The sequence below is a fragment of the Etheostoma cragini genome, chromosome 4 (assembly GCF_013103735.1).
Source record: "Etheostoma cragini isolate CJK2018 chromosome 4, CSU_Ecrag_1.0, whole genome shotgun sequence".
NCBI classification, from domain to species: Eukaryota; Metazoa; Chordata; class Actinopteri; order Perciformes; family Percidae; genus Etheostoma; species Etheostoma cragini.
In genome coordinates this window covers 15,808,563-15,824,969 of record NC_048410.1, presented here as the reverse complement: position 1 = coordinate 15,824,969, position 16,407 = coordinate 15,808,563, and the positions used below count along the sequence as shown (strand labels likewise).

General features: G+C 38.5%; 1 protein-coding gene across 1 annotated transcript in view; it reads left to right on the top strand.

Moving 5' to 3' along the window:
* camk1a (calcium/calmodulin-dependent protein kinase Ia) overlaps positions 1 to 15,282 on the top strand; it is an 18,903-nt gene extending 3,621 nt beyond the window's left edge. Inside the window, exons 3-12 of the mRNA XM_034869944.1 lie at positions 7,412 to 7,543; positions 8,999 to 9,073; positions 9,642 to 9,780; positions 9,877 to 10,003; positions 10,324 to 10,399; positions 10,484 to 10,596; positions 10,695 to 10,773; positions 11,496 to 11,583; positions 11,763 to 11,928; positions 12,666 to 15,282. Coding sequence (XP_034725835.1) covers positions 7,412 to 7,543; positions 8,999 to 9,073; positions 9,642 to 9,780; positions 9,877 to 10,003; positions 10,324 to 10,399; positions 10,484 to 10,596; positions 10,695 to 10,773; positions 11,496 to 11,583; positions 11,763 to 11,928; positions 12,666 to 12,769 — 1,099 coding nt within the window. The 3' untranslated portion in view covers positions 12,770 to 15,282. The remainder of the gene's footprint in view (positions 1 to 7,411; positions 7,544 to 8,998; positions 9,074 to 9,641; positions 9,781 to 9,876; positions 10,004 to 10,323; positions 10,400 to 10,483; positions 10,597 to 10,694; positions 10,774 to 11,495; positions 11,584 to 11,762; positions 11,929 to 12,665) is intronic.
* The last annotated feature ends 1,125 nt before the right edge of the window (positions 15,283 to 16,407 follow it).

Genomic DNA, 16,407 nt, shown 5'->3' with positions numbered 1-16,407 from the left:
CCCAAACTAAGTACAAGTGACCTAGCACAAGTCCACCTGTGATGAGCCAAGTGTGCCATATGGAGTGTTTTTTTCTCCTATCTTTGTGGAATCACACCTGCTTCCCCAGAGAGGCTGCACAGAATCAGATTTTAATGACTGTGAAACTCTGGTTCACATCCAAAAAGTGTAATAGGAGTGGGTAGATGATGAGGCTCTCTGGTTATGGCGAGTACTGTAGGAGGACATAAAACAAGATTCCATCAGTCTCTGTCTCAGAGCTGTGCATGCTGTATGCAATGCACTTTGACCAGCAGTCTGTTTGTTTGAGAATTCACTCAACTGCTGCTAAATGCTGATAACTTCTGTTATGATTCCACTGAGATTTTCAAACAGTGATTGTAATTTGAAGTATGATATGAAGTGTTATGTAACAGGGATTAAAAGAGTGTATTGCCAGGACAGCATGTTCCTATCTTTCATTAAAAGTGGGGGAAAGAAAGGTGTGTAATATTCTTTCCCTCCTGTCACTATAGCCGGACCTGGCAGAGGGCAGAATTAATATGTTGACTGAAAGCTCCTTATGCTCGGAGAGAAGATTACAGAGGAGCTCTATCCAAGAATTCAGTGTGTAAAGTTAATTGATTTATGTTGAAAGTTTATATTCAGATCCAGCTAATCCTCACAGTTCTGTTTGGAGTCCACTTCAGGACACGCTGTCCTCAAGGTAGGATTAGCAGAATGAAACAACTACCCCGCTCTGTAGTTATCATGTCTTTCACTCTAGTCGCACATGTTTTTTTTGTTTTTTTTTGTCTCCTACTTTTCTCCTCCAATGTCATTTACCTCAAATGAAATGAATGAGACAGCTAAAGTTTAAAGCTCTGATAGAACTCTTTGTAACCATTCTTCAAAGGCCTTGGCCTTTTTGGAGTTATAACGCTGTCTGAGTATTCAAAGTCAATATCGAGCCATACCTCTGGTTGCTTTTTTGTCAAATTAAGATGTAACTCACTTTAAGATTCTAGCTAACTGGAGTTCTGTCATCTCGTGGCAGTCTTTACCCAGGGACGTTTTGTTAAAGACTTTAGATGGGGTAGAAAGTAAAGCAGCTCACCCATCACTGTAGCTGTTATGGGTTATAGTTGTAATCAGTATAATTACTAAAATCTGCAATGGAAAACAGACGCACAGTACGTCGAGTCGAGTAGAGACGAGGCGAGCAGTGGAAAAACGGCAATAGCGTGTGCTTCTGTAACAACCTCGTCTTTCATGGACAATGTCTTTTTTAATAGTTTGATTAAATGTCCCATGACATTACTTGAGAGATTGTAACTTTTGTCCATGGTTTGATGTGTTGGATGTTAGGGTGAGACTTAAGGAGTAGTGATATTGATGTATGGACATTATTTCAGTTTATGAGTCCTGTGGACAGAGATATACCCACAAACTGGCAGCTCGTCTAACAGAAATTAAGTGCATGGGGCCACTTGATGAAGTAAAATAATATCAGACCAACAATCAACCCTGCAGTTAAACAGTTCTGAACATCCACAGCAGAACACTTCTCATGTGTATTGCTGCTGCTCAATTCTCTTATCAGAGCTCTCCATCATAAAACTCCCCACAAAAAAAAATAGATAATATGATACAGAGTGGTTGTAGAAGAAAACACTGAGAATATCGTGGGCCTTTGGGAAATTGTCTGCCAACTCAAAAGTATGAGCTCAAATCAACTAAACCTGCAAAAAGTTGCAGAAGTTGGTTGGCTCTGAGAAGGTACGTGCACCCCTTTCATGCTATTTGATTAAATATAAAAATTCATATCAAGCTTTATCATCCAGGAGGGCCCTAAGTAAAAATTCTAAGAGAATTTGGCATATGATAGTTGAATGCTATACCCGGAAACAATGCATAACATTGGTGCCTTAAAAAAAAAAAAAAACAGCAAGAAATGACGGAAGCCAGTTTTTAGAACTATTCGTGTAGATAATGTGTAGGAGCATAAACATTGTGAGTATGCAGAACTAAACATAGTTGGAAAGCACTCATGTTGGTTGTTTTTAGAGGAGAGCAGAGGAGTTAAGAGGTTTGACCTACACATGACTTTAGTATAGTAGATAGAAAACACACAGTTGTACAATTGTGAGTGAATGGTCTAGTCCTATGTTTTGTTGATTTGAATACATACAGTTATTTTACATCCCGAGGTAAGAATAATACTAGAGATTCTTTGGAATTAGATTGTCCTGTATGTCCGTACATATTCACTTTTCTCCATCTATTGCTCTCTCTCAAACACGCACTGCCAAGCACACACACAATATGGATTAAGGCTAAAAAGAGAAAAGCTTTTTCAGGACTTGGAAGGCGTGTTGGGCTTGAAGGGATCGCTTGCATCAGGTGGGATCGATAGACTTGCAGATGCTCGAAGCTGTCTGATACAGGCCCAATGGGGCTTGACTCTGCCTGATGGATAGTGTCTTAAGATTTAAAAAAAAACATTGACATTGACATTGCTGCAAACATCCATCATTTTGAGTGTAATGGGATTTAATTACATCACACTCTTTGATCACATAGTTCATAATTGTGCAACCAGTCCAGGAGCCAGTTGCACCAGCTGTTCACAAACTTAGCCTAGTTATAACATGTTTAGTGTTTACTAAGTGGATATGTATGCATAACTAAATTAAAGCGGGTTGCACCACACCAACTAGTTGGTACCAGGAGATTAGTTATTAAATAATTACAACTGCCACAATTGGAGGTGCAGCACGGGAAGGACCCAAACACAGATGAAACAGAAACGTTGTTGCAGTTCAAAGATTTGTTGTACTTAAATGATCTTACAGCCAGGACCGGTTGCCAGATCCAGGACCAGAAGCAGGTCGAGTCGAGTTAAGGTTGTTTGAAATCCAATGACCAATGTGACTGGCAAAGGAACAAAGGAAGTGGGCTTGTATTTGTAAAGCTGAATCTAATCAGACGGAATGGGAAGGTGGCAGATGGGCGGTGAGGAGGTAGGCTTGGAAGGCCAGGCGGAGCAGATGAGGCAACCTGAAGCAGGTTTGTAGGTAGGTGTGGCAGCCAGGTGATTGGGAATGGAAGGCCAGTCTGAAACCATCTGCTGAATGGAAGGAAAATGGTAAAGACGGGCCTGGGGAATGGAGAATATGGCTGAAGAGGAGGCACAGAGGACTGTGTTATCACCAGGTGTGACTGTTGAGTAGCTTGCTGACAAAACTAGCGTTAGTGTGCTAATATTTGACCTGTTTACATTGACGAATAAAAAAGAAAACATGGTACATGGTGCTTAATAATAATATAACCTTGGGAGATTTTAAATTACATTTCACAAAAATAACACAGCAGAGGCCTACCTCAAATCAGAAAAATGATATGATAACAACATGTTGATATTCTTAGCTAGGTTAGCATAATCTGATATTTCTAAACTTCTTTCAATGGTGCAAACTTAATTTATCACTTTATCACTTGGCTAGTTAGCTACCACGGACTTGGGAAGGAGTTTACCAACACACTTAATGAAGGGAGTTTCTTTGCACCTTCTGAAGGGCTATTTTCAAAAATTAAAATGTCTTAACATGAATCCAATAAATTGTAAGTGAATAAGAAACAGTCTATTTGTGAAAAAAACACACGCATCGATGATAGGCTTACTGGCCAATCAGAAAGGAAATCTCTAAGATCCACAGATACAGTTCATCCAATAGATTTAGTGTACCACATGCATGTTTAACATTATACCAACAATTATTTTAATAGCTTAGAATTCTATGCACTAAAACATATGTATATAGGCTTTAGGCCGCCCACATGTAATTGCAGGCCCAGTTTACACTTTACAATATGTAGTAAGGGGACCCTGCTCCATCTCTCTCAGTTAAGGGGTCCTTGGCTTAAAAAAACTTGGAGGACTCATGCTCTAGAGCATGTGTCTGCAACCATCTAGTTAAAATCTATCATGTTAAAATTTATAGTGAAGAATGTTTAGATGATGCCTTTCAGACATGCGGGGCCAATAAGAGCATACGTAGCATAGTGAAAGCACTGCAGCGAAGTGAGAATGTGTGAATCAATATTTTTCCATATGGGCAGCTCATGTTCTGCTTATGGCTTTGGGGCAGAAACCATCACTCACAGATGCAAAATTATAGACGTAGGACTTTTTTGTGCTTTATCTATCAATCTATCTATCTATCTATCTATCTATCTATCTATCTATCTATCTATCTATCTATCTATCTATCTATCTATCTATCTTGTGGAGGTTTAGTATTAATCTAAAAATATGCTTGTTCATGTACAGAAGAGCAGATGAGTGTCAGCTATGAGTCTTGAGGCCAATACAATGACTCAAATGAAATGTATTTATTAATGTGCATGCCAGGATTTATTGGCATAAAAAAGATAAAAGGCTGTGTCAACATGTCAGAGGTTTGTTGCTGATTACTGGCGGAAAACAGAAAAATGTGTGTTTTAATCTGATAATGAAGAAATTGAAGTCTATAAATCTGGGCAATAATCATTTCAATCCTGTCCAATGCTAAGATTAACACATTAGCTGGTAACTAAATGACATCGGTTCAGAATAACAGCTGCAGCAGCTTTCTGTCTTCCTCTGTCTGCTGTTCCTCTTCCCAAACCCCCTGAGAGCCCACCCCTAGTAAGTCTCCAAATTAGCAAGCAGCAACTGGGTGCTTAATTACAAAGTGTCTCAAGGCAACAGTAGAGAAGTGTAAGCAAGCATGTTCTCTTTTTTCAGAGTAGCATAGAAAATGCTTACATCAGTAGTACAGTTGTGACAATTGGAGTGGTGACAATGGATGAAATAACAGCTACTGTTGTTACTGTCATGTTTGGTTCTTGTTAATCTGAAAATTACGTTCTTTAGTTGTGTGTTTAAGGGTCTGTTACATAAAAAAAAAATCAATGTTCTGTTTAGCTGCATTTTGAGGATTGCAATGCTCTCATTGCACCATATTGCACTGCTCACCGATATTCTAGAAACAGCCGTGGTTGGTGCTCACATGACATCTTTTCTTGTCTCGGATTGATTCATTTAGAAGCTAACCAGCTGGAGCTAAAACTCTGGGGCCCTTATTGTAGTAAAACTATTAGCAAATGTGTGTGGAGAGCAACTGTAACTCAGTCCACGTGTCCGTAATCAGATTGGAAAATTAGTAAAAAAATTCCAAATCCGTATTCAGACATGCAAGTGTATTGAGACTTTTAAATATGTAGAAACATTAGCAAATTAAAAAAGGCTGCACGGTTACCGTTACTAAGGCACAATGCGAGCATAGAGGCACAGACAAATTGCCACACACATTTGAAGATCTCTGTCACAGCAGAATGTAATGTGAGTTGAATGTGATGTGTAAAAACTACATTTAAGAAGCCTGCTGAGTTTTAACGGATATATTGTCTGTAGTTCCAGCTCTCGGAGCAAAAGACAAAGATTTTTCAGCCAATAATATCTATGTACACATTTACAGATTTGTCTACACATTTACAAATCTCTGTACCCATTAAGATATTATTTTACACATTGACAAATCTGATTATGTACACACAGATTAAGGTACAGTTGCACATCTCTCCACACACATTTGCAAATAGTTTTGCTGTAATAATGGCCCCAAAACAATTAGTGTATTAAGAACCTTACTTTGACAAAATAAATTGGCTGCTATTATAATTATTGAATCGTTATTTTTTAACTTAGTTTAAAGCATAAAAGCCGAACATTCTCTGTTTTCAACTTCTCAAGTGTAAGATTTCAGTGCTTTTCTCTGTTTTCTATCTTTGTAAAATGAGTATGTTGTTTTTAACTGTTGATCTGACAAAATAAGACATTTGGAAGACCCCACCTTTGGTTCTGTGACACTGTGACAGGCATTTCTTTTTTTAAATAATCATAATAATCACTAGTTGCAACAAAGGTTTCTCTACATGCATGTCCAGAAAGAGAAACATAAATTCACATCAGTCGATCCCTACCTGTCTGTCTGATCCATTCTGGACCCTTCTATTTTAAACAGCCAAAAGGACTAAATAGATTATTACTCACCTATAATAGATATTTGACGCCCCTGAGCCTTTGAGTAAACCCTCACTGTAAATGATGCAGACTTAAACACATTAACATGCTTTTATGGTTCGATGCAAAGTGGAGGTTTATGTGATTTTGCTTGTAGATTATTTTAAGGACTTTTAGGAAAATGAAACCAGAGATGTGTGTGAGAATCGTCTCTCTTCGTGTGCATCAGCTTCACTATGCAAACATTTCTGCTTCGCTGGTTCGTTGAGCACAAGATGGCCACGGTACATAGCAAGGGATTACTACAGATCCACATTGGGCATTTATTATGACATGCTGAAATGAGGAGCTGTACTGGGAGGTGGTCAGGGTTGCACAAAAACTATTCCGCTCTGTAATTAACTTTTAATAACCCGTAGAAGCAGAATAAACAGAAAGTCAGAGAGGTTTGCCTCCATATCTTATCTTATTGACAGCAGCACTGTGATGTCTGCATCCCTTTATTAAAGGTTGCACACTTAAATTAAGTTAAGATTGAGAACTCTTCACATGCTACACAGATGGAAAATAATTGGGAATATTTGCTAAACCATGAACAATGAACTCCCATTGTGCATTGCATGACAGTGCTGTTTCACGCACACATGTAAAGGAGCCCTGCGGTTGCTAACAATCTTCCTTAGCTCTCTCCCACGTTCCCAAGGGAAGACTGTGTAAATACACACTATTCTCCCTCTTACCAGCACCATAATCCATAATGCAGTCAAGTCTCCCTCAGAAACAGCCACACTACATCTACTGTATCTATTATTGAATAGATTAATAATAGTATTTGTTTTAATTACATTTTTTATTTTATAAGCAAGGGATATTACGACCCATGTCTGTATGTGACTGTTGATTTACCTCCTGAGCTTTTTCTCAGCCCCCCAAAAATACTTTTGCTAATGTCACCATTTTAAATTATTCATCTAAACACCACTCACACACACAAACACAAATGGTGTAATGGAGGGTATTTGGAAGTCTTTTTTTAAAAGCCTGTGGTTAGTTGAGAGACCAGGCCACATACATATCTACTAACGGGACTTTTTTTTAGTGTGGGAATCACACATTTGTACTGAAAAGATAACAAATATTTTAAAATTAGTTGCATGAAAAGCTCTAAATATTCTGTCATTAGTACCTTCTTTTGTGTAATATTTTCAGTCCATCATGGCCTGTAGCCTAAGAAGAATGAATCCTACTTTAGCTCTCCCATCTTGTCCATTTCACCCTACACTCCCACACATTTCTCTTTCTTTCTCTAACATGTGCATATGTGTGTGTGTGCATATATGTGTGTTTCCACTACCTATGTTTTAGGGGAGCCTTCTCTGAGGTGGTTTTAGCAGAGGAAAAGAGGACCCAGAGGCTGGTGGCCATCAAGTGCATCCCTAAGAAAGCGTTGGAAGGCAAAGAGAACAACATTGAAAATGAGATTGCAGTACTACACAGGTGAGGTCACTGAAGTTCCTTGTGATGTGTCAGCTGTTGCTTTGTGTCCAGCGGGAGGAATTAGTCATTGCGGCCTCTTCCAACAATGCATGTGCAGTTGCACAATGTATGCACGGGGTCAATTGAATGGGTGACTAAATGCATGGTGTCAGTAGAAACAGTAGGATTGTGCACCGGAAATGTCAGGAGTAAAGAAGATAGACCTATTTTTAGTGTTCCTGTTGCCAGGGCAACAGCACACAGAGGCGGAGATGGTGTGGAGTTCCCCGCAGCAGTGCATTGAAGAAAGAGAAAGAGACATAGAGGGTGGAGAAGTGGAGAGGGGGTGGGGTATGATAGGAAGAGAGAGATATGGCAGAATGGGAGGAGTAGAGTTTGGCCAAATACTTAAAGGTCCCATGGAATGAAAATGTCACTTTATGAGTTTTTTTAGTATTAACATGAGTTCCCCCAGCGTGCTTATGGTCCCCCAGTGGCTAGAAATGGCGATAGGTATAAACCGAGCCCTGGGTATCCGGCTCTGCCTTCGAGAAAATGAAAGCTCAGATAGGCCGATCTGGAATCTCGCCCCTTATGACCTCATAAGGGTTACCTCCCCTTTCTCTGCTTTGGCCTACCCATGAGAGAGATGGCTTTCAAACGAGCAAAGTGGTAGTTGTTCAAAGCCACACACCCCCTTTCCTCAAAAGCTACAGACTCACAACTGACATGTCCTAAGGAAAGCTCATTGGGGAACTGGGTCTAGTGGCTGTAATTCTGCACCAAGGCTGAATTTTTGGAAGGTGCCTTCAGATATGTTATTAGATGACCACTAAGGTCTATATATAAGTATCCAAAGAGCACCATGTCATGGGACCTTTAACGTCACTGTTAAATAAATAACAGATACATGAGAGCAAGAGATGTGAAGCAAGTTAATTTACATCTAGAAGTTACATCTAAGCTGCTGATATGTTACAGTGAGTGTGTGTTCATATGCTGGAGAGCCAAGAGAGATACATGATTGTCTGTTAGCTGGGATCACAACAACAAACTAACCATTTATATGTATTTTGTGTGTGTGTGTGTGTGTGTAAGTATTGCACTTTTTTATAATTTTTCTGTCTAGCCCTGTAGCTATACTCTCCAAATATGTTCTTGGATACTGGTTCCAGCCACATATCACTGGTCATTGTCATTTTTAGCATGAGGTAGTTACAGTATCTGAAGGTTTTCTGTATCTGATCTGCCAGTTTGTATTATAGCAGAGGAGTACAAACACAAAGTTTTGATCCCAATTAACTGTCAGGCTTTTTATAGAAAAGAGAGAACTGGCCACTCTAAATTTGAAGTATGCAGCAAGAATGCCATCTGGTGCCCAATTGCCAGTAAGCATGAGAGAAATGTGGCTCGATTAAAACAATGCAAAATTGTATACAACATATATTCTGATTTCTGTCCATTTATTTTCCTCAGAATCAAGCACCCGAACATTGTTACGCTGGAGGACATTTTTGAAAGCACATCCCACCTATATCTTGTCATGCAGCTGTGAGTTCTTTTTTCTCTTTATCTTACACAAGGGCCAATTGTATGACAGAAGGGGTCCATAGAGCATTCATTTTTACTGTACAGACTTGAGTTGATGATTTAATAAAAATGATTTACATCAGCAAAAATGCCAAACATTTTTGTTTTAGCATATAAAATGGGACTATTTACATCACTGTAAATCAAATATCTATGGGTTTTGGGTTTGTCAGACAAAACAAAACATTTATAAATGTTGCCATAGAATCTGAGAACGTTTTTTACTTTTACTTTATTCATCATTCAGTTAACATGCAGTTTCAATGTACTTCTTTTGTCATATTCATGTATATAGTATAACATATACAGTATGTATCATATACAATCTGTATCAGTTCATTACTCAACTATTATTATTATTACACCGAAAAATGTTTTAGATCTATCATTCTATACACAATATACCACCTTTGGTAACTTATGTATCTACAATTAAAAAAAAATTGTGGTTTGAACAATATTTAGCTGCACAGCATACGCCCTGCTTGCAGCCCACATTCAATAGTTTTCCATGATTTTCACCTGGCAGGGTATCTGGAGGTGAGTTGTTTGACAGGATTGTGGAGAAAGGTTTCTACACAGAGAGAGATGCCAGCCAACTCATCCACCAGATCTTGGATGCAGTCAAGTATCTCCACGATATGGGGATCGTCCACAGAGACTTAAAGGTATCATAGACAGAAATATAACAGTTTGATCTGACTTGTGGTTGTCCTTTTTTTCTCCCTTGCAAACTTCTTTGGTTGCTCTTTTCATCTTTGCAGCCAGAAAATCTGCTGTATTACAGTTTAGATGAAGACTCCAAAATTATGATCAGTGACTTTGGACTGTCTAAGATTGAGGGAGCAGGCAGTGTCATGTCCACAGCCTGCGGTACCCCTGGATACGTGGGTAAGGAATTTATTTTGCTGGTCAGCCAGACTCTCCTAACCACCGCCCCCACTTTAATGTGAGCTTAGCACTGATATCTCCTCTTATCATTGCGTTGTGAGAGGCTCTTGCATCCACTACTGAGTCAATTGCAAGTGTTTCACAAGTGCTCTCTAGCTGTTTAGTGTGCCCTACCCGATCATTGAAAGGTCAAGATTACTCGTAGTCACCCCCACTGCTGCTCTGTCTGTGTCGTATATTTTCCTCTTTTTTCTGAATATCCTGTGTCTGTGTCTTTGTGTGTGTGTGTTTGTGTATGTGTGTGTGTGTGTGTTTTCCAGCTCCAGAGGTGCTTGCTCAGAAGCCGTACAGCAAAGCAGTGGACTGCTGGTCCATAGGAGTTATTTCTTATATTCTGTAAGTCTGAGCTCATTTATCACTGAGAAGTATGTAAAGTAATCATTTTCTAGGATTGAACATGTTCCTATATCGCTCCCTCAGGTTATGTGGATATCCTCCGTTTTATGATGAAAATGATGCCAAGTTATTTGAGCAGATTCTGAAAGCTGAGTATGAATTTGACTCCCCGTACTGGGATGACATCTCAGATTCAGGTACAAGTGATTACTACAGATATGTACAGCAGGTTCAACAGTCAAAACTAACAAATCAGAGTGCACTAATACATCATGAACTTAATTTTTGTTTGCAGCCAAAGACTTCATCTGTCACCTGATGGAGAAGGACCCTTTGAAGAGATATACATGTGAGCAGGCTCTCCAGCACCCTTGGTGAGAGAAAAATAAATATCTAAAAAATACATTCATACTTACTAATCCCCTTTCAATATGGTTGCGTTTTGCTGAAATCAGTGGAAATGACAATTTAACAATTCAATTTAACTACTAGCCAACCCTTTTTTGTAATATAGATTAGACACATTTATCAAGCATTCTCTGGCTTCATGTGAGGATGTGCAGCTTGTGTATGTCAATGTAAAATCTTTGTATCAATCTAAATTGATCGTCTTTGAGATTTGGTATGTTGGTCAACCAAAGCAAGCAATTTAAAGACATCACTTTGGGCTCTTGGTAATTATAATGGCCATTCTACAGACTTAATGTAAACTAAATTAATTGACAAAACAATCAACAATTGTTCTGCAGGTAACAATATTCTTTTATTATAGATTCATCTATTGAACATTTTCTCAATTAATTGATGAATCTCTTGAAGTGGTGAAAAAGTAAATACATGCACATTGTAATTTCACAGAGCTGAAGTTGACACACTCAAATGTGTTGTTTTAGCCGACCAACTGTTAATTTAGTTTACTATCATTACTATATACTATACTGTACGGTGTCCCAAAGAAAATGATCAAATCTTTACATCTGAGAGCTGGAACTAGCTATAGACTTATTTTCTGTCGATCTACTTATCTGCAAATAATATGATAAATAAGCCCCAGCCAGGCGCCTCAACTGCCGGTAAATTATCAAATTCTTTACAGGATCTGCGGAGACACAGCTCTGGACAAAAATATCCACGAATCTGTCAGCGCTCAGATCAAGAAGAACTTTGCCAAAAGTAAATGGAAGGTCAGTGCCTTTGCTGAATCATACATAGTCTGCTGAAAGAGCAGTGTTAAGAATGGCAGGAGAACATTTAGTAAGCCTTTGCTGTGTTTCTCCCTCAGTAGCTATCACACACAGACAGATTTTTCTTTCCTTCCTCTCTCTCTCTCTCTCTCTCTCTCTCTCTCTCTCTCTCTCTGTAGCAAGCATTTAATGCCACAGCCGTGGTGCGCCACATGCGGAAGTTGCAGCTGGGCACTAGCCTTGAGGGACCCAGTCAGATTACTCCCACCAGTCCCTGCCATGGACATCTGCTCCCAGAGGAAGAGGAGGAGGACGATGATTTGGGGAATGGGGAGGAGGAGAGCTGTAAGTTGTCAGTTTACAGTGAATGAACAAACACACTCTTCTGGCTCTTTTCACTTACAAGAATCAGGACCCAGTATGTAGTTAAAGGGTAAGTAAAGTAAGATAATTTAACTAAATTGAATGGTTTAATAGTGGGAGTTCTTAAATCTACAGTGCCATCTATTCCACATGGCATGAATGCAGCGTACAGATGTATAGAAGGCAGAAAAGGAGGAGACTCAGACAGTACCTAGAGAAGGGGAAGAACGGAGAGGTATGCATGAGATTGAATAGAAAAGGGAGGATGAAGGGGATGAATGAGTGTAAAGAGGGATAAAAGGATGGAGGTGAGTGGATAAAAGCAGGAGACTGAGTCAAACAGGTGACTATGGGTCAACCAGGTATACTGGTTACTACACTACATCAGGCGATGAGAGGTTTAGCTGAGCCATGACCTTGCTTCTGAACGTTAACTTATTAAAAGAACATTATAGTATTTTCAACCTACTTTCAACTTTATTCTTATAACTGTAGCCGTTATAGCTTTTTGTCAAGCTTAACTTGCACTTGCCACCTTCAAACACTGAAAGTAAATTAATACACAGGATTAGCTGCGTTGGCTAACTTCTGCAGAATTTGGCTTTATTTGGAAAAGCTTTTGGAAGTTATAATGACCTATATTCAGAATGTCCACAATAATGGGAACAAGAAAAATACTAGTCTTCAAATGTTCCCTTATTTTGCTCTTATCTCTTCAGTGTCCCACTACGAAGATGGTCGTCGTGGAAGCACCGAGGGCAGCGCAGACCGGGACAGCCTGAGAAGCTGCACCTACTGCTGCAGGCCAGCCAGTCGTGTTTGAGCACAACCTCCTGTTGTCATGGTGACTTTGTATCCCTGGAGCGCCCAGAGCCCGTCCGCCCGCCCAGTCTGGCCAGGAATGCAGAATAGTTCTCAGGCAGTGTCCACCAGAGTATATCCACAGTGAGCAGGTCACTGTCCCAGTGTGGACAAAACATACTGTAAGTCTTATAGTCTAAAACAAAAAAAATACACATCCCTGCTCAAGACAAAGAAGGGATGTGTATTCTTTGTGTTTTTTTTTCTTTTGCAGAATAGAATGAAAGGCTGCTCCGACTGGACAGTGATTTAAAGAAAGGGCTAGTCTGCATGAATAGCAACATTACATGTAGTTTGTACTTTGTGCAGCTATAGCGGACTAGGGATCATGTGTGTACATTACAAGAAGTGGTTCTGTATGTTAACTTTAGGATGGATCCACGCCTCTGGAGTTTTTTTCCATTATTTTTGTTCTCACATCTACTGTCACATCTACCTCTTATCATAATTACCGTCTGTCTACATCCATCTGGCTCACACATTCTACATTACTGGCAGCTTTCTCCGGAAATCTTGCCACACAGGGCAAAAAGAACAGGGAAAGCTTTCTAGAAGGAAATACTGAAAGCTACTCCTGCATGTCTTTAAACTCCTTACCCATCAATGACCAAGTAGCTGTTTAGTTGAATAAAGTTAATCTCAAGGCATGACTTAACTGCCCATGCCACCTTGCCCATTTGTTCTGTTCAATCATTCTGTCCTTTTATAAGCATGTATTACTTTTGTTTAAAGCCTTTTTATGAAAAGTGGAGGGTGATTCCGAGGGTTATGGACTCTATATTCTGGCTCAGACTGGGTTGTGAAGAGCGGTTCTGACCTGGAGTGACTGCATGCGTCTGTTTGGGAAAACATTGAAACATATGAATATCAAAAGAATGCTTTTTTTATTTTTATTTTTATGGCTGTTATCAGAGGCTCAAACTGAGATCCCCATCTAGACTAAACGTCTAGACTAAAAGTCTGTAAAGTTCATAAATCACAGGAATCTGACTTTCCTCCGTGGGCTCACATCATGTAGGGAGGAGTCATTTTTAATGTGCAATTATGTTGAGAATCTACAGTGAGTAGGAAGAAAACCATCATATTCATATCAAATTCATTCTACCTGTTCTGTTTCTGGTTTCTGATAAGCGTCTAAGTATCAGCCTGCTGTCAGTCTCTGGGTCTTATGCCGAGTTGGAGGGATCTCAGTCTGGGCGCTCTGCTTGCTCTGTGCTGTGCACCTCTAGTGGAAGAAGTTTTGGTCTACTGTTTGCATGACCTGGTTAAATATGTTTACATGAATGATGATCAATTAGTATAAACACAAATGATTATTATTACTATGTTGTATTGAAAAATGATGTAATACTGTAATTTTGAGGTAATTAATGTGAAGTGAGTAACACCAGAAGTAATGTTGTTGACAAAGTACAACACAGCACAGTGGACTTATCATTTGCAATGACTATGATGGTCAAGTCTCTAAGTGACATTTCTCTTGTACTATGTTTATTTACAACTCAAATATCGTTTTTTTCAGTCTGTTTTCTTGCCGTTGCTTATGTAAAATCTATTTATTATTCACTGATACCCAGGCACAAGCAGAAAAAAATACACATATCCTAATTTTACACAGGTGCCAGCCACAGTACAAAACATGAAAGAAAAGCATCACAGTGCTAGGAGCATTACCTGTCTGCCATGGGAACAGCTATCAGTGTGCTCACTCTGCATTTGTGTTCCCTGGTAGATAAACTACAGCACTAAAGCCATACAGTGAAGCAAGGCTGTTTTACTGTAGATTCAGATATGTTCTCGTCCTATAAAGATTCATCTCAGATGAAGGATGACGATGTATCGGCACGATATGTAATGTAAAAAAAATCTCCCATAAAGAACTTTAATACTGATATTAATCATACCCATACCATTGTTAATTTAAAGTATGTCTTGACACAATGCTGTGTTATTAGTTAGCCGTAGAGATAGCCAACCAATCCTACATAAAACCAGTTTCCTCGATCTGTCATTGATACTTACAGGTCCATAGTTCAATAAAAGAAGGCATTACTCTAGATTTACATGACTGTAAGTGTGGAAAATATGCAAACTGTGTGTGAAGGGCTTCATGTTAACTGTAAGATAGCCAATGTTTATGGCTTTAATAACCTGGCTATTTTTTGTTTGGTAATGACCTTATATTGAACCTTACCTGGGATTTGTTTTGACTTGGCTGTGTTTAACAAAAAAGAAAGAAGAAGCTTATTTTACCCATTACAAACACATCTAAATGCATAAAGAAACACATGTATATTATATATATATAAATATAAGTATATATTGTATATCCTTTTTTGTAAAAGCTGTTTTGAGCTACAAATGTATGGATGCAATGCATCATGGGTTATTTCACAAGATGTGAGAAAATACAGTGATTTGTACCCACAGAGATATGATTGCAGGAAATGGAAATAAAACTTCCTTGTCTATGCATTGTGTGTTCTGTCATTATACGATAACTTTACTTTTAGATGTGCACGTAATACACTGAGTTGTGGAAACTATTCAAAAATTTAAACTGTGTTGATTACACATGACATGCAAGATACAACAGATCACAGAATTAAAAAGAAATGTTTACAATTTGCTTATTTTACTTCTTTACTAGTTATTAAACTACCTATTCCTTATTTTGTCGTACTGAGCAAGCAATATGTCAGACTAACGATTTCAAAGATACAAACAATGAACACACGTACAATGTAATGCAACCCAAATGGTGACTTAGTAAACTACAGCCTCAAAAGAATTACCACAATAAATTATGATCATGGATTGTATTGCAATATGTACATACAGCTAGATGTTAATGGTTATTCCTAGAGATACATGATTTTATAGGTAAATATCAGCTTTATTCTTAAGGTATACATAGTATACTGATTATTATTTACACTAAGATTTAGGTTCTATTACATTCTTAAAGAAATCCTCGCCTCTCTTCATTCATAAACGAATAAATGTTCACAAGAACTTGATGTTTTGGACTTTTTACTGTTTTTCACGGTTTTGTTTTGCCCACATGTGGAAATACAGTCATTTGTCATTATAAAATATTTCAACATACCAGTTTCATGTTGTTCAGGTTGTATCTTTTTTAAATGGAAAGATTATTGAAGGTCACACAAAGGACACAATAGTTTTCTAAGAATTACATTTGCTCAGTGTTGACATCAGACATGATTAATGTACTGATGATACTACACTTCCCAACAACATAAAACAGACCTAAAATGGATATATAAAACAATGACGTGCAGGGAAAAGTGAATACCCCAAAATCATACAGTAAACTTCCCCCTCCTGATTAGAACAAGAGGTGTCTTGTTGAGTATTGGGAAAACAGTAAGAAGACATATAATTACAGACACATAGAAAGAATGAAAAAAAATAGTAACACTTATTACAATGTCAATTTTGTTTGCATTGTTAGGGAAGAAAATAGAATGTGGCATGACACATGTACAGCTGCTGTATAAATCATGCAAGACACATTCAGCTGTCATCACTGTCTACATCACGATCCAGCACTCTAATTCAGCCATGTAGACTTTAGTG